Source organism: Danaus plexippus, chromosome Z (assembly GCF_018135715.1).
Source record: "Danaus plexippus chromosome Z, MEX_DaPlex, whole genome shotgun sequence".
Taxonomy (NCBI): domain Eukaryota; kingdom Metazoa; phylum Arthropoda; class Insecta; order Lepidoptera; family Nymphalidae; genus Danaus; species Danaus plexippus.
In genome coordinates, this window is record NC_083559.1 from 15,301,991 (window position 1) to 15,319,396 (window position 17,406).

The 17,406-nt window shown below is 32.3% G+C and overlaps 4 protein-coding genes across 5 annotated transcripts; 2 read left to right on the top strand and 2 right to left on the bottom strand.

The window, feature by feature from the left end:
• The first annotated feature begins 1,013 nt into the window (after nucleotides 1–1,013).
• LOC116777717 (zinc finger protein 28-like) lies at nucleotides 1,014–4,393 on the top strand. The gene is made up of 5 exons (XM_032671411.2): nucleotides 1,014–1,337; nucleotides 1,429–1,575; nucleotides 2,983–3,096; nucleotides 3,254–3,346; nucleotides 3,579–4,393. Exons 1-5 carry the CDS (start codon nucleotides 1,212–1,214, stop codon nucleotides 3,816–3,818), a joined length of 720 nt encoding a protein of 239 aa, XP_032527302.2. The 5' UTR covers nucleotides 1,014–1,211; the 3' UTR covers nucleotides 3,819–4,393.
• Nucleotides 4,394–4,739: 346 nt separating this feature from the next.
• On the bottom strand, nucleotides 4,740–8,367 carry LOC116777822 (Golgi SNAP receptor complex member 1). The gene is made up of 6 exons (XM_032671557.2): nucleotides 8,208–8,367; nucleotides 7,736–7,908; nucleotides 6,738–6,827; nucleotides 6,276–6,427; nucleotides 5,769–5,885; nucleotides 4,740–5,645 (listed from the first exon to the last, which is right to left on the bottom strand). Exons 1-6 carry the CDS (start codon nucleotides 8,236–8,238, stop codon nucleotides 5,525–5,527), a joined length of 684 nt encoding a protein of 227 aa, XP_032527448.2. The 5' UTR covers nucleotides 8,239–8,367; the 3' UTR covers nucleotides 4,740–5,524.
• A 655-nt stretch (nucleotides 8,368–9,022) lies between these two features.
• On the top strand, nucleotides 9,023–10,880 carry LOC116777947 (cell cycle checkpoint protein RAD1). Of its 2 annotated transcripts, none has more exons than XM_032671765.2 (6): nucleotides 9,023–9,265; nucleotides 9,358–9,495; nucleotides 9,561–9,664; nucleotides 9,757–9,988; nucleotides 10,376–10,507; nucleotides 10,576–10,880. In XM_032671765.2, the coding sequence occupies exons 1-6, from the start codon at nucleotides 9,173–9,175 to the stop codon at nucleotides 10,687–10,689; spliced, it is 813 nt and encodes a 270-aa protein (XP_032527656.2). In that variant the 5' UTR covers nucleotides 9,023–9,172; the 3' UTR covers nucleotides 10,690–10,880. The 2 variants fall into 2 exon arrangements, with proteins under 2 accessions (XP_032527656.2, XP_061382205.1); XM_061526221.1 differs by having other exon boundaries at nucleotides 9,043–9,221.
• Nucleotides 10,866–17,262, bottom strand: LOC116777535 (SH2B adapter protein 1). The gene is made up of 5 exons (XM_032671144.2): nucleotides 16,411–17,262; nucleotides 15,509–15,737; nucleotides 15,134–15,321; nucleotides 14,649–14,828; nucleotides 10,866–12,590 (listed from the first exon to the last, which is right to left on the bottom strand). Exons 1-5 carry the CDS (start codon nucleotides 17,092–17,094, stop codon nucleotides 12,444–12,446), a joined length of 1,428 nt encoding a protein of 475 aa, XP_032527035.1. The 5' UTR covers nucleotides 17,095–17,262; the 3' UTR covers nucleotides 10,866–12,443.
• Between the last annotated feature and the right edge of the window lie 144 nt (nucleotides 17,263–17,406).

Below are 17,406 nucleotides of genomic sequence, written 5' to 3' on the forward strand. Positions count from 1 at the left end.
CCATTACTGTATGTTCGATGACAGTAGCTGGAGTTACTCCATGTGGAATCTGTTTGGTAACTTTCCGAAGGGTTACGTCACTATGGCGAGGTTTATGACACCCAGAGTATTAAATACCAAAGAGATCGTACACTCTGAACAGAAATTTAAAGAATATGTCGGCGGTTTTAATACATTAAATGTATTTTGTAAGAAACTTAAAGCTGTTTTTCTTTTTGGACCTGAAGGTGTTGTTGAAAGGGTACTCAAATGTCCTCCCAAAGGTGACGGTGCCTGGAATGATCTGCGTGATCAGCTGTTATGTTTGGATCCGCTAATGAGCACGACTACTTAGTAGCGTTGTTTTTATAATAATTTTAATAGATATTTAATAATTTTATTTGAAAATGATATAATATATTTTTAGCATTACCTCTAATATTTATTACGCTATTAAATATAATTTTCATCAGCTTATTGGGGTATGTGTGTATATCCAAAATGACAGTAGCTATAAGCTTGTCGGGTACGTTAAAGACCCTAAATATTACACATTACATTTAAGGAAAGAGAGAATATTTTGCTACTGAGATTGCGCTTAGTTGAAGACTAAATATCTCATCATCATCAATGCGAAAGTCACCCAAACGAACGAAACAAAATCCAGAACTAATAAAAAAACTTTTTTTTACGTTTCGATAAACAAAATCACCGAAAATGTAGAATGTTAATACTAATATTATTTTCATATAAGTTTATTGATATTTAATTTTAAAATAGTCTGGAATACATGCATTGGATCTTAATAAAAAGAGTTTCATGATTTGTAATAAAACTGACCTTCAGATGTTATTAAAGATAATTAGATAAAATAACTTTAACTACTTATTTTTAATGTACAAAGACAACCAGGATAAAAATACATAATAAACTTTACAAGAGTAACACAATGCCTTGAGCAAAAATTAGTTTATGACAGTATACGATTTTTTTTAAAATCCCAAGTGTAAATTGTCACTTGACGCCGATGACATTTCATAGATAATCTTAAAGTTTATTGTGAATACCTTATTTATTGTTAATATTTTATATGTGGGTTATAAACTGTGTTATAACATAAATTTTAAGTTTTATCATGTAGTTTTCTTAATAAAAGTAATCAGTGTCTAGTCTCGACGCCATTCGGGCCGATAAATTTATTGATCACAATTACTTTATAATCAATATTTAAGATGGAAGAAAAAAGGAAAAATAAATTATTCGACTTATGTAGACTGTGTTTAGTGAAACGTGGATTTTGTGATATTTCTGACAGAAACGAATTGTGCGATAATATTCACAAATGCACCGGTCTCAAGGTATATTGTCGAAAAGTTACTCTATTATATATTCCTATAAAATGCTATTTAAGTCTACAATATATTTTAAAAATGCATTTATCAATTTCAGATATCCGCGTCGGACAAATTGCCTCAGAAAATTTGCAGAAATTGTTTAGACATAGTAAATAAAGCATCAGAATTAAGAAACATGGCTAGGAAGAATGATAAACATTTAAGATCTTTATTTGATTGCCCCGTGGAAGATCCGGAACCGGTAATATAAAATTCTACCATCTCATTGTCTATTCATATTGTACAAAGCAAAGTAATACAATACCTCATTTTAATAGTCCGATTATAAATGTAAGATTTTTTTTGAGGCTCGCCTTAACACATTGTAGAAGAACAAATATATAAACCTAGCTCAGGGATAGGTACAAAATCAAATGAATTTAAATAGTTACATCACATTCATTATTGTGTTGTTACGAAAAAAGTTTTATATTGTGTGTCCGTTCTTCGATACCACAGCTCCCTCTAAAAAGTTTTAGTTAAATAATTTACGCATTAATTATTTAAACTTAATTACTTATTTTTTTCACAAGAAACGAAATTCTAGTTATGTACAAAAGAAAAGTACAAAATGAAAGAATACTTATTCTTTAGTAATTTTCTCGATAAATAAACATAACATTTGCAGTTATAAAAATTTTAATAGTAAAATAATTTAATTTTCAAGCATTTTAAGTTGATTAATGGATGCAATGATGAAAAAAATATATTTTCCCGATATTAAAAATCAAACATTGCTACGCTGCCGGAGACATTTTAAACTTGCCCTTAATTACAATTTATAAAAGCTTTGTTTTATAAATACATAAAATATTTGGTCCGAATAAAAATAATATCTTTTACATACATGAAGATGGAATGAGACCGAATATCCTGCTTTATTTGTGATGGCTGGAATACTACAACTTGAATGAATGTTAAAGAGGAACTGTTCTTGTTAACTTTGTTGTTTTTCCAATTAATACCATACATTCCATACTTAGAAATTTACAAATGTCCTTGAAATTATTCAGGCATAACCAGCAGCTGAATTCTCAATATACAATCATCTGCTATCGCTGATAAGAGGAAACCATCTGATCAACTATTGAGACTAAAGAGTTTAGTTAGAGACTAAAGAGTGTAGTTTAGTTTCAGTAGGAATTATAGTTCCTAGTGAAACTAAATTTATAGTGCTTACCAAGCGAGGAGGGTTAGGCTTGAAATGAGGCAGAAAAATCTATATTTAAAATAGCAGTAAGGTTACAATCAGATTATATAGTTTCGTAAATTCAATGGAGACCAGACAGATTATTTATTATGGGCTTTTATAATAATTACTTCTGTGAATTGGAATGACAATATATTTAAAATATTATGTTATCAAAAAGTGATGCTAGTTTTTTTTACCAAAACAATATTTTTATTTTAACATACAAAGTTGGGACTAAAGTTTTCCTGGTACAACCACAAGGAGGCATAATTGAAAGTTATGCTTTGTTTACACCATTAAATCCTTTTTGGCACAACCCATCACACAGCCTCCGAAAAGTTGCCAAAAAAAAAAACAGTTGAAATTATTCCTTAGATGTCCATATATTAGAGACAAATCACTATTTTATCATTACAGGAATTTGAAGCGGGTTCATCAAGTGAGAAGAGTGAAATTGTTTTACAAGAGACGGAAAGAAAATGCTTCTCCCTAGCCGTCAGGCAAGACCTGTTTAACAAATCCAAAACAAATGTATGGGAATATCATCATTCTAGTTAATTATAAATCCCTAAAATAAGAATTTATCCTTGCATCCCTCTTAAAAACTGTTTCGGTTCTAACAAAGTATGGTCCAATTAATGTAAATCTTGTAACAACATCATTAATAAGGCCGTTGTATATTTTTAAGGATGAAGAAGATAGCGAAGCTGTTAATTCTCTGAATCTCATCCACTCAATGAAGCCCGAAAATGAGGACACGGACAGTGAATATAAATGTCCGGTGAGAATATTGTTATAGCTACGTAGAATCAAATAAAACACTTGGTAATCGGAATAGTTAATGTTTAATGTAGGCAAAGTTCGGTAGTGGCAAATGAATTTTATTGCCATCAGAAAAAAATAACATGAAAACTTGTAACAAAAATACTCACGTCTTAACAATAAGTCATAGTATATAGTACTTACTTTATTTTACCAATAGTTTTCATATAATAACTACCTTTCATTACTAGGTCTGCTCGAAGAATTTTGCAAAATGGAGGAAACTGTACGTACACCATCGCTTGCACAATAAATGTTACAAGTGTCCGATTGATATATGCATAAAGAGGTTTGCTACAAAAGGAGATCTTGAGAAACATATACGAACACACACAGGAGAAAAGCCTTATGTCTGTAATGAATGTGAGAAACGTTTTGCTCAGCGCGGGACATTGAAGGCTCATAAAGAATCCGTGCACCCTGTAACCTGAGACAGAAATAACACCAAGTCATATTGAAGCAGAGCGGACGATGAAGTGAAGTGATAAAACCGCTTTTAGAATTGTGCTAGCTGTAAACACTTAGATGTGTTATAAATATTAACTATGTTATCAAAACATAATTCTACATTTTTTTTATGTTATGGTCTTCATCCGTGCAAACACTTGCACAGTATATTCTGCCAGTGTCACACATGTTTTTTTTTTTTAATTTTATAAACGGAATATAGTGACGTAAACTTATTTTACCGTCTTTAAAACGTAATTTTAAACAATCTTAAAGTACAAAACATTTTAATTTCATTTCAGCACTTTTATAATGAAATTAAAAACAATCAAATTTTGATATGTTTTCTGTTTATAACAGTTTTTTTTTTTTAATTTTTAAACTAAAATATTTTGACAGCCGCTACGTGTATTAATTTTATAACTACCGTTTGAAATTGTATATATTAGACTATGAGATTGTACGTCATTTATATATTACTTGCAAACCATTTTCAATTTTTAGATTGTATACAGACTATATGGAAAAAATTGGCTGAATGTAGAAGACCTTGATACTATTGTCGTTTTTTATTATACGTACTTAGATTGTACGTCATTTATATATTACTTATACGTTATTATTAGATTGTACGTCATTTATATATTACTTGCAAACCATTTTCAATTTTTAGATTATATACAGACTATATGGAAAAAATTGGCTGAATGTAGAAGACCTTGATACTATTGTCGTCTTTTATTATAAATCACTTCTTTATTATTACAAAATATCTTTCCTGTTATATATAGTAAACTACATCTGTCACAGCGCCTAGTCGTGCATGTTGTTTTTTCTTTTTAATGAATTCGTTACCGTTTTCTTGTTTTCTTTTTTAGAGGATCATGATTCAAATAATAACCTGATTTTGAAACGACGAAATATTTTTATTAATCATACATAATAGCCTATTTACATTACTTTCAAATAAAGTTTTAACATATTTACACAACTATATAAACTATATTTAAAATAACAGAACATCATCTACAAATGCAATGTCTTAAGTAATTAAGACAATGTTATGCCTTAATTTTGTATTTATTAAATATCTCAAAACATTTAGTTCAAATCTTATAACTATAGGAGTGTCAAAGTATATAAGGACCTCTGAAAAAAAAAAATCTTTACTATACCAATCTTACCAACATAACAAATTCTATTAAGAATAGTATTTAGTACAGTTTCATTGGACTATTTTAAAGTCCAAGGCTTTGTTTTGTTTAATATAAATTGCTGTATTAAAAAAAAACAACTTCATAGTTATAACTTACTCATAAAGTTAGTTAAAACGATACACTTACCAAGCATTAAAGAACCATCAGTTTAACAAGTCTCGACTTTAAATTAAATAGCTTTTTTCTAGTAATTTAAACACTACCGTTAGAATGTTCTAATTTTTTTTTTTAATCACACTCATACAGCTTTCATATCAGCCAGTTCAAGACATTTAAATAATATAGATGTATGTAGATTAAATATTTTTACTTAGTATACAGTATAGTTGGATAAAAACCTTTTTGAATATTAATAATGATTCAAAAACTAACATCAATACATCCAAACCTACAGTAATTTGTATAGAGTTTATATTGTGATTATCTCAACTGAAGGATATTGTTAGCATGTAGATAGTTTCTAATGTAGTTGTCTAATGGAAAGCGTATAGCAGCAGGAGGAAGGTGCACACAGCCACAACCACACCGACTATGAGAGAATCACGTCGTTTGCGAGCATTTATCCTGTAGATCAAACTGTTCAGCATCGGAAACCTGGAATTTAGTTGTAATTTCTAATATATTCTGATTTTAAACAAAAATTTTGTTTTTATATTATGTTGGCTTGTAAAATAAGAATAATACTGCCAATGTACATTTGTGTTGTTTAGTGGTTACCTGTTAGCAATGTCGTTAAAACGGGTCTGCATCCTCTTGAAAGTCTGTCTCTGTGATGTGAGGTGTTCACGGGCTTCCATCGCTATGTTTATTTGTTCATCGACCAGGATATGGGAACTGGAAGAATTAAACCGTTATACTTAGCTCATGCATAATTTTTTCAAGGTATATCTGTTAAATAACAGGATGTTTTCAAAGAAATAAAGTTGGCTTAGCAGCCTAAATGACTAAACGACAGAACATGGTAAGAAAGTGACCGTTTTAAGCAATCATAATTTATTTGTCATGAGATTGACTGGAAGCTTCTAGAAGCCGAAGGCTAGTGGAAAATTTTGTGATGAAATATTTGTGTAGGGTCATGATCTATCAAATGCAACTGAATTATAGCTGCACTCCGACAACACTTATTAGTTTTAATGTATATTCAATCCCAGACCCACTTATTATCACCCCTCATATGTGACCAATTGTTGATAACACTAGTATAGTCTATATGTGTAACATTACCTGTGCAAATGAGCTGCTTCCTTTCCATACTGGTCTCTTCTGCTGAGCCCTACAGACGGGACGCCTCCCCCCATCCCTCCTCCCAGCAATTCCTCTCTTTCGCGACGAGCACAAACACGTGCTGAGGTACGATCGAACTCTTGCTGATAATCCTGTTAGGAGGAGATGTGATGATACTTATCATATAGATCAGCGGTTCCCAAACTTAGTTTGTCTTCTGCCCACTTTGAGAATAAATAATTTTTTAGCGGTCACATTTTTCACCTACTGAAAAGCCACTATAACTTATCCTAGCAAATGAAATTACAGATCACCTCCCAGGCCTCTATAGAATGCCCAAATTTTTTCTGGGTCTCTTACCGACAGGGGACATTATGGCCCACTTTGGAAAATGCTGATATAGATTATATTTTTACTATTAAGTCTGCGCCATAGATAATATAGGAAAATAATAATTCTCACCATAAGAATTTCCCTGTGCCTCTTAATGGTGTGCATTGTCGCTGTCCCGCTTGGTGCAATTTCAGCCATTTTGTCGTTTAATTGTGACAGCTGAATAATTCAAGAGGAATATCTTTAATTTTAATGTAAGTATTTTATATAAAAGAGACGATATATTGAGTCAGCGCGATATCTACTGAACCATAAGGCATAGAGACTTGAAATTTGAAGGAATATTACTTTCGCCAGGTAGATATCCAGCTAAGAAGCTGTGCTGCGGGGCCGTCAACAATGAAAAATTCCCGTTTTTATAATATAGCTCTAACATGCGCCAAATTAAGTATCAATTTCCTTTGTGATGTTAAAATTATTTATGAGCGAATATTATAACTCAGCCGCCATAATTATTGCGAGGGTGGGTGTTAGCAATTTTTTTTTAAATTTCACACTATAGCTCCCACAGAGTCCAAATTTTTTATGAATCTTCTGTAATTGATATAAAAGTCATTTATGAATGAATTCTACGATAACCCCCCCCCCACAGAAACTTGAGGGTGGGGGTAATGAGTTATTTAAATAATTATTGGAAATACAAATATTTTTTTATATGTATACACCTTTTAATTGTTTCATAAAATACAGATATTCGCTTCGTTTACTGGACGAGGTTTCATGCTAGCATTCTAATAATAAAGTTTGTACCCAACTTTGCCATTAAAAACTTTCGCATTGCATACTGAGGATAGTGTATCAACTATGACTTAATATCCACCTTCTCATGGGTGGAACGTCAGTCAAGCAATATCCAGTCAAAATAAAAAAAAAATATGGAATAGTTTTTGTACATACAGGCATAAAATATTAGACACGTTGCTGACACAAAAATCGCACTGTTAAGGATTATTTCCCTCCATTTGGTATATCGGTATACAGCCTTTCATTAATATTATTGTATTTAAGCATTAGAAGGAAGAAAATATGTCTGATCAGATTATTATAATGGTAACATGGATATATACCTTACTTAACAATTGCTGCAGTTCCATAGACATGGTGTCAAACATGTCCTCGCTATTGATCAGTGGCATACTCTCCGAGTTCAAACCAGATCCAGTGCTAACTCCCAGCTTACTGAACGCTACTAGTTTCACATCTATGTCATTTTCTAGAATGCGAGCTTGTTTTCTAACATCTAAAATTTTTATTTTGCTTCAATAATATATTTTTGTTTTTATGCGATAATACAAGATATTTTTAATGATTTTAGTAAAAAAATTATGCATTAACACCTTTGTTATTGAATTAATACAGTAGTTAAAGGATTGAAAAGTTAATATTGCAAAGAGAACATTTTAAATTGGGCCTGTTGCAATATTCATGATAGATTTACAACATGTCGAGGGATTTATGAAGATTTCACTGTTCTTTCATGCAGTAACATGCAACGTCACAATAAAAACAATTAATACGTGCCGGTTTGCTTAAACTCACCTTCCCACGAAGATCCAACCATTGTCGTCATATTTAATATCACCCTAAACTCTTGTATTGTTCAATAAATGATAAATCAATGTTTTTATAAAATGTAAGAGTGTGAAGAAATCAGTGACTCAGAAACATACATTGACATTTTCATAAGATGACATTGGTTGTCCTCTTGCGAATCCCATAATAACTTTATAAATACACAATATAATTATAGAATCGGAACAAATGTAACAAAAATTTGCAATAAAGAAGCTATTATTTATTAATTATTTTTAAAAGTGCCATTTTTTGCTTTTTATATTTATTAAATTTTATACTCTGTAGTCCTTCCATAGCGGCTTTCACATTGACGTCTCATTGTTATTTGTTTATGTCTAATCTCGTTAGCGGTTTGTGGAACTAGTTACTCAGATTCATACAATGTTTATCTAAAATATTGTTATAATCGTTAGTTTTTGTAATGAATTCTGGATACTACGATAACATACAAGCTGTGTCCGAAAAAATTATAGATAACATTGCCAAAAGAGTTGAAGAAGCTGAAGTTAAAAAATGTAACTTAATATGTATTTATTATTTGTAAAGTGTTATTTCAATGTTTCTAAGTTTTGATTTAGTTACAGACGAAGATCTTCTGGCGCTACATTCAGTTCATGGTCCAGTTCTTCAACGGGCTCTTGATATATTTGAGAAACACCCGACACTTGACACTTATTCGACAGCGAATAGAACAAGATTGTTGATAGAAATTAAAGGAGATAGCGATCGTTGCTATAGAATATTTCCGAAACTCAATTTCTGCCCCTGTAAAGCTTTTAAACGTCAAGTTTTAGAGCAAAGAAGTCAAGTTACTTGCAAACATGTTTTGGCGGGAAGGATCGCATGCATTTTAAATAAAACAGTGGATAAGCTGATCACAGACGAACAATATTTGATGCTGGTTAAATCTATGTTTGATTTTGATCACAATGGATGATGGGACTTCTCAGTATTATTTCACTGCATGTATGGACTCGGGTAAAACATTGTACAACATATTGAAATCCATACAATTTCAAGAGGTTAGATAAATCTAACTACTGTTGGAATACAGACAAGTATTAACAAAGCTTCAAAACTATACTTTATTTATAAATTAATGTAAATTTTTCAGTGCGCAGTATTTTGTGCTATGCAGGAAGGTCTGAAACTCACAGTGGAAGAAGGAAAATGTGTCCAAGCCTCAGCGTATATCCCGTCGGACAATTTCACCGAGTACCATGTTAGAGAGGACGTTGATGTTCTGTTTAAAGTAAGAAAACCGAACACATGTATACAATGTCAATTTTCTATTTAACAATTGACTTGTACTTCTAGATAAACATATCTGTGTTAACTGAATGTCTCAATATATTCGGAGCGAACGAAGATTCCAGTTTGAAGATGTACTACAGATGCGAGGGCTCCCCTTTACTGCTCGTGTAATATTGCTTATAGACCTATTTACAGCATCTTAGTTTTATTAATTTACATAAGAATTTTGTAATTAATTTTTATATATATTGAATTACAGCCTTCAACCGCAATCGATGATCAATGTGATGACAGATTGTGAGATAGCAACACAGATTGCCGACTCAATACTGGAGTTGAGAGATGAAGATGTGCCAGAAGTAGCTAAGCTAGTATTGAAGGCTTCAGCGTTTATGGGGCTGTTGGCGGACTTGGAACGCTCCTGTGATACTATCGAGATTAATCTCTCCCCAGAACATCCTAATGTCAGCATTATTACATACGGAATGCAGGTTAGTAGAGATGTTGAAGTGAAACTTCTAGTGCGACTTCCAAAGAGGTTGTATTAAATATTCAACTCTCGTGGGGAGGGGGAATAGAAAGAGTCGGAGCGACAGTAAATGGGTGGGTCAATCGAGAATTGTGAGCAATGTTTATAAAGTTTTTCTTGAAGAAACAATATGAGTTCACTAACAATTCATTTCTACCCCTTCCTTTTTTCATTACGAAGTGTCACTTCTTCCGCGCGGGGGCACTCCACGCACTATTTTTCTGTCAGCTTCATTTTGTATCAAAGAAAAATTGAAATATATATGCAATGGAAAATATACTATATTTATATTAAATATTAAAATATATAACTATCTTTTTACTACTCTTGTGTACTTATTATCTTTCAGGATAGGTCTTGTATAGATGTACCTAAGTCTTCGGACATGGTGCAGAGTTTTAGCTGCAGACAAGCAATCAGGCTGAAGTACCAGTTGTACCATCTCAGACTCACTATGAAAGCATTGGCTATATCTTCCAAGGTTCATGATCTTATAAAATTATAGATTAAATAAAAAATGCCCTGATATTCTTATAATATTTTTTGCAGGTTGTGTTACGTTCCAGTTCAAACGGTCTCCTCCTGATACAGCTGAAGCTCGAGAAGGAAGATCAAAGACAAATGTTCACAGAATTCTTCATATTGCCCTTATTGGATGACTAGTCACATATAAAAAAACATTAACAAATCCAGCAAAATATTTTGGAACACTAAAATATTAATTACAAATTACAGAAAAAAAAAAATTAATTAATTAGTTATCTGTAATATTGTTCAAATTTCTTTATCTTATTTATAGAATTTTTGTAATATTTCTTATATGAAAATGAAACAAATAAATTGTGCAAAATATATGTCTATATTTCAATGTTCATGAGATGTTTACACGGAATGTCATTACAATACATTGAGCGTCGTCACTTGACATCGTTTAAATGCACACATTTATTAACATAGAATGGGCTATAGATCAAGAGCAAATAATTTTCGATACAAATTCAATATGTTTTACCCGAAGCGGTGATAATGATGTGTAATAAACATTAAGATAGCAGGAATAAATAGCATACAAATACAATTAATAATTAGCAAAGAAATTTATTTTTATGTTAATGAAAACTTATGAATACTTAATAGAAATTTATTATGTACAGTCATCGAGCGCTAGACGCAGCCAATGTGACTATACGATTTGGTACGGCTACTGTGGCTAGGTTAAAATACCAATCTCGTAGTTGAATACGGTTTCTTTTCTTTTCTAAATCTTATTACACATTTCGCAACACCATAGACGCAATCCGGTGCCGGTCTATCAAACAATTTAATTGGTTTGTACTAATTTACTCATTAATCAATTCCAACAACATTTAATTCTAATTTACACTAGTTAGCCACTTTTTTTTTTTTCAACATAAACAATCTAAGAAGAATCACACAAAATATTCATTTCGGATTGTCGTGTGAAAGTCAGTCGGATAGTTAATACTTATAATATTTTTTGGCTTTTTGAATTATATTTTTTTTTCCTTCAAACTTTTTTCAATCCGAAAACTAACGAATAAATATTTTTTTTTTTTTTATGAAACATCAATAATCAACGTCATACAACTAAAAATATAATTTCAAAATGACTAGATACATTTTGCTAAATAATTGAACTAAAAAAATATTATAAAAGTATATATATTAGGGACAATTGATTTATTTAAATTTCCTTAGTCTATATTACATACATTACTATATCTCACATTTCAACACTATTATTTAGGTATATGAATTTTATAATTACCCAACACTTAAACTCCGATCAACTGTCAATTCCCGACTACAACTTACAAAATTTTATAAAACATTTCGCACAAAATTTTTAAAGGCAGTTCATCGTTTCATAAAGTGTGTGTATTAAAAAGTACACATTATCACACTATTGTGATATTGTCTAATAACTATTCAATAAATATTAAAGGCTAAGCCGTCGCAAACTATATAAATTTGAGACACAATAAAATTACCTACTAAATATTATATCTTCAGTTAAATGTACTGAATAAAAATTGCATTTATAATAAACGTAATAATAATCGCAAAACAAGATTGCACGTCCTATATCAAAGTAATTGTCTATTGATGAACTAGTTTAGTACTCCTGTATTGGCACGAGAGAGTGACTCGGTGGAACAATTCCCGTTTTCGTTTGTAAAAATTGCGCTTACATTATAAATTATTACTAAAAATTTCGTAACACTTCAGATATAAATATAACATTCCGAATTATGCTTATTGAAGCAACAATAGCGTTACTATTATAGTAAAATACTGTCTCAACATGTATAATGTATAAAATGTACTGATTTTCGTTGTCTATCAATTCAGGAGTACTATTTGCACTTGAAAACTTGCAGACAACAAAACATGTCTCAAGCATGCCCCTGTGAGGATCTCAAGTTGCACAACACATACTGGTTGTCAACGGCTCGAACATCATGTTGAGCCCCACTCGCCACCAACAACGCCTCAAGTTCAGCACGACGTATACGGACATCGCTGCCGTGAGACACACCCAGCTAAAAATCATTCAAGCAATGTACTAGAAATACTTAAATATCTATATAACTCATATGTAAGAGAATAATATGTTAATCATGTGATTATTGTCATAAATTATGCCTTCAGACTACAACAAGCTCACTTACCTGTTACACAGCTTATTTGGCTAGTAAGAGCTTGCATCATGACAGCAACGAATAAAAAGCTTTAATATACATCGTGTGTTATAAAAGATCCAAAATCTCACTAAACACACAGGCAACTAATAATGTGAAAAAGCAAAATAAAAAACAAGCCATCCAGCTAAATATGTTTTAATAATAAAAAAAAAATGTACAATCAAATATGATTAAAGCTCGAGGACATTTTATACATAATAACAATGTACACTTGTACGTCTAACAGGTTAGTGACAGTCTGTGAGGAATAACCGCTCTCAGACCGCTTGATGTTCGATGGGCTCATCAAACTATACATATAAAGAGATACAAAAAATAAATGTACTGTCAAAAAGTGATGGCAATGTTGCCATAATAAAAAAAAAAAATAATAATCAAATATAAAAAAAAACTGGGAACACCTATCTAGAAGCGTGAATAAAATAATGTACAATTTGGTGTTTACAACCGTTCAGAAATATAACGCATGCACAAGAGTCATAAATGAACATAATATTGTTTATAAAATGAAATTATCATATGTCAATAAAAAATTAACAGAGAGGTCTACGATACATACATATAGATCCAATTAACTTGTTATTGAAACATACAAAAAAAATGTTCCGTTCGTGGAGTGCTCCGTTCAGAAATTTGTATGCACCAAGACTAAGATCTCAAACATAAAAAAAAAATCTAACCGTAACAAAGACATCATTTACATCTAATAAATATTTAGCTAAACAATTAAATTTTTTTATAATTTTCATAGCAAATAAAGTATTTTAGTGCAAGCGTAATTCACTATCCATAAAAAAAAAAGAACAGAACTGAACACAAAAATGTAAACTTAGTATATATATATATATATGTATATATATATAAAAAAAAAATTAAATAAAACACATTACAATGTTATTTACCAACAAGAAATGCAAATTATAAATAGACAATAATAATCCTCAACCTATCTATGTAGCCATACTATGTACAAGCAACAACAAACTACTCATATGAGAGAGACAAAAATATAATAAAAAAATATATAGTATATAGATTTTTACATTATAACTAATGTTCAAACTTAATTATAGTTATCATACCTTATATATATTAAGGTAAAAATAGTTACGTTTTCACATCTGAAAGATATTTTTAATCCTTACAGGTTAAAGTTTTCTATGGTAAGCTATTCGGTGGGACATAGCCTCTATAAATTTTATTCGCATCATTTAATGCCATACATAAAAATATTTTTTTGTCTCATCTCATGTGGACTACAAAATAGGGTTTAGTGCAATAAAAAAAAAAAAAAAAACAAAATGTGTCTCTGGAAAATTCGATACAGCATGTACTGGTGAAATTGAAAACAATCACATGTAATAAATTTAGTAAATCAAAAAGCAGTGAGAATACGTATAAAAATTATATTAATTAAAAGATCTTTTCCGTTTCCACCAATAACAATCAACCGCTCTCTGTTTAACCTGTGCCGTCATAACCTATTAAAAATGCCAGATTTTTAAGAAGATATGTAGCATCCATATTGCGTAAGAAATAAATTATTATTTATTAAAGAACATGTTAATTAGATAATTTAATGTTGCATACTTAATCGTATGGACATTGCAAACTAAATTAACAAAATATCCCTATTTACAGCCTCAATTAGTTTTTTTATACAAATTGAGCAATATCATTTGTAAACTGCAACTTGGTACTATTAATATCTTATTATCCTTATAATAAAGATTTTTGGAAATTAAATTCCATATTCAGCTACCTTGATTTCATGAAAAATATATATATATGAAACCTCGAACCTCATTGGAAATTCAGCTAAGACACATTCTAATTTCAAAACCTGATAGCCTATATATTAAACAGCTGTGTTCCATATTTAAATCAGTAGCTCACGTGGTTGTCCTGGCAGACGACGTACTCGGTGAGCGTGACGTCAGCCGCACCGCCTGACTCCAGCGGTATGGGGTGTGCCCTGAAGTGCTCCAGCATGTCGTGCACGTTCGGGAACCAGAGGTGCTGCACGCGGCACTGGCCAGCCTCGCTCAACGTCATGCGGAGGTGCTTAGCACGACCCTGAACATTAACATTACTATCAATTTCAACCATAGCTGGTTTTATAAATTTGTTTTCAGTAATATTGATGTGACTAAAATGTAGTGCTGTATGAGCCTAAACATTTGTTTATATAAAATTAACTGGCAAAAGATGGTTTTCCTCTTTCTATTGGTAAGTTGACGGTTTTTAAACTATCAGTAATTTTTTTTTTGCATTGTATTAATTAATACAATCATGGAAATATATCCTAACATGGTGCCAACCTAAGAATCTTTAATTCATATGTGAGTTGCTTGTGTTTGTTCATATAGAGCCAACTTTACCTGAAAGTTGAAAGTGAGTACGTATTCCCCTCTCCTGGTCTCGCTCTGCCTGACGAGGTAGCAGCCGTGCGCGGGTGCTCCGCCAGCCAGCACGCAGGCCGCCGCCGCAGACCTGGCCAGTGTACCGTGGAACCACGGCCACTCGCCCAGCGACACGCGGGACTCGCAAGCCTCCTCCGCTATTGAACCTGAAATCATCAAACGACGATTGATGACATGTTACATGACTACTAGACTAATATTAGATCACTATCGAAAAGATTTAATACAAGCAGATTACATACACGCTCAGCAGTATCAAGGAATGACAAGCAATACAGCATACTCATTAAAAACTTCGCCTTTAGCTCTCATATTATATGAAAATATATATACCTAATTCAGCATCCGGTGTATCATTAGCTAGGTCAACATTACTGGTGCTTGCGGGTAGGTCTCTTCTTGGTGGCAGATCGGGGGGTGCAGGCTCGGGGAGGCCGGCCAATGCCTCTGGTGGGGGCTGTGATGTCGGCGCTGAACGCATGCAGTACTTGATTGTAGCCAGCCAGGACTTCATGTCGTCCACATCCGCTGCTTCTATCACATACTCCATGTTGTTGTCGGCCTGGATAAAGGAATATATGCATATAATAACAATAATCTAAAGTAAGAAACTAATCTTGAAATATATCTGAGATCTCGGCCTATCAGTAACGATGGTCTTAGAAAAACCTGCCTTGAATTTTTTTTAATTTACATATTTTGTATTGAGTTCAATAACATTGCTCGGTTTTTAAGTTTCAATATAGTATCACACAGCTAACTTATATGGGGAGATCAAGTCTAATAGGGTTGACAAAACTATTTGGACTTACATAAATCTGTAACATTATTATTGTACATGCTTAAAAAAGATTATTAATTGATCTTAAGTTTTTTTTTTTATTATCAATGACTGTCAATTATGGTTTATCTTATAATATGAATAAGTTTAAAACCTTTTAAATTCTTAAAAAGGTGGTAACAATTGATATAGGAACGAGTTGATTCCAATCACCCTCAGTTTTGGGCTGATCATGAGAGTATTCAAAGATAAGACTTGGTCCATTTGTAGCACTATTCCACAAGATGAAATTGTGGCAGGATAATATCCTTCTACTACAATAAGGACTAAGGTAAAGCCAACCAACTATAAATAAATATTTTAAGATAAAATCTGCCCGAGATGATTCCGTTCTTGACCTATTTACATACACGTTAAACTTAAATCAAACATTTCGAATGTGAATAGTTTATACCTTCAGAACAAAAGTGTTTTCATGGTCAGGCATTTCAAGAGCCGTTGTTTCCCGAGCCTCGGATATAAGAAAACAGAAGACCCCACTCCTAGGCTTCTGTGATTTAGGTGGTGAATAGAACTCTAACATGTAACCGCCAACAGTCTTAACTAACGCCAGTCTACATTTCTCCCATTTCTGTGGACCTCCTGGTTGCTCTAAGCTCTCTGGAGTCAAATAATTTACGAGCCCTTCCTTACGGCACTCGACAACAATTTTAGCTAACTTCGTTTTATGTTTGTTTAAATTTGATTGCAACTCGACTTCGTCTGAATGCTGTTTGTGAAATAAACCCTTGCCGCGGCGCAGACCTTTAAAAGATAACCTTCGAAAGAATGGTTTGTGTTGCGTTTTAGGCGAGTCCGTGTCCTCGGAATAATCACTCTCGTCGTGACCGGTATGCATACCGTTCGGTAGCTTGTGCTGTGCTTTCAATTTACCGAATTCGAAATCAAATTGCTCGGAAAAACATTCAACAAATTTCTTTAGCAGCTCTTTTTGCGAGAGCGGTCGGGCAGCGGCTTCGTTGCTGTTGGTCTGTATGTACTGCAGGCAAGCCTTGGCGAAGTCCTGAGCGGAGGTTTTGGCCTGACGCTCGCACATCTCGACCCATCCGTCGGAGTCGCCGTCGGACGGGCCAGCCATGGCGAGCAATTTCTTTATGAGCTCCACTTGTATTGCTAAAACTTAGAACACATAAAATATGCAGTAATAGAAACTGCGTCAACGTTACTTATCTAATTAAATGACAATTTTGCTATCAAAATAAGTTTCATGATGCTCACAAGGTTCTGCGAAAACAGTTAGTGTTACCATGATAATAAAAAATATAAATTGATTAATCTGTGTAAATAATTTAAAAAAGCAAAACTCTTCGATTTTAATGATTTCCACTAAAAACCTTTTTTTTTATTTTATTTTAGTTATTCGTTGTGGTTAAAAATAAATTGTATTTTT

Excerpts from the sequence above, each read along its gene's own strand:
- LOC116777717 (XM_032671411.2), top strand. The coding sequence starts at position 1,212 with ATGGAAGAAAAAAGGAAAAATAAATTATTCGACTTATGTAGACTGTGT. Across the intron at positions 1,576-2,982 it reads CCGTGGAAGATCCGGAACCG|GAATTTGAAGCGGGTTCATC; the intron begins GTAATATAAAAT and ends TTATCATTACAG. Across the intron at positions 3,347-3,578 it reads ACAGTGAATATAAATGTCCG|GTCTGCTCGAAGAATTTTGC; the intron begins GTGAGAATATTG and ends TTTCATTACTAG.
- LOC116777822 (XM_032671557.2), bottom strand. The coding sequence starts at position 8,238 with ATGACGACAATGGTTGGATCTTCGTGGGAAG. Across the intron at positions 7,909-8,207 it reads GGTTGGATCTTCGTGGGAAG|ATGTTAGAAAACAAGCTCGC; the intron begins GTGAGTTTAAGC and ends TAAAAATTTTAG. Across the intron at positions 6,828-7,735 it reads TGCAGCAATTGTTAAGTAAG|CTGTCACAATTAAACGACAA; the intron begins GTATATATCCAT and ends TGAATTATTCAG.
- LOC116777947 (XM_032671765.2), top strand. The coding sequence starts at position 9,173 with ATGGATGATGGGACTTCTCAGTATTATTTCACTGCATGTATGGACTCG. Across the intron at positions 9,496-9,560 it reads ACGTTGATGTTCTGTTTAAA|ATAAACATATCTGTGTTAAC; the intron begins GTAAGAAAACCG and ends TTGTACTTCTAG. Across the intron at positions 9,665-9,756 it reads GGCTCCCCTTTACTGCTCGT|CCTTCAACCGCAATCGATGA; the intron begins GTAATATTGCTT and ends ATTGAATTACAG.
- LOC116777535 (XM_032671144.2), bottom strand. The coding sequence starts at position 17,094 with ATGGCTGGCCCGTCCGACGGCGACTCCGACGGATGGGTCGAGATGTGC. Across the intron at positions 14,829-15,133 it reads TACTCACTTTCAACTTTCAG|GGTCGTGCTAAGCACCTCCG; the intron begins GTAAAGTTGGCT and ends GTTAATGTTCAG. Across the intron at positions 12,591-14,648 it reads TCGTCTGCCAGGACAACCAC|CTGGGTGTGTCTCACGGCAG; the intron begins GTGAGCTACTGA and ends AATGATTTTTAG.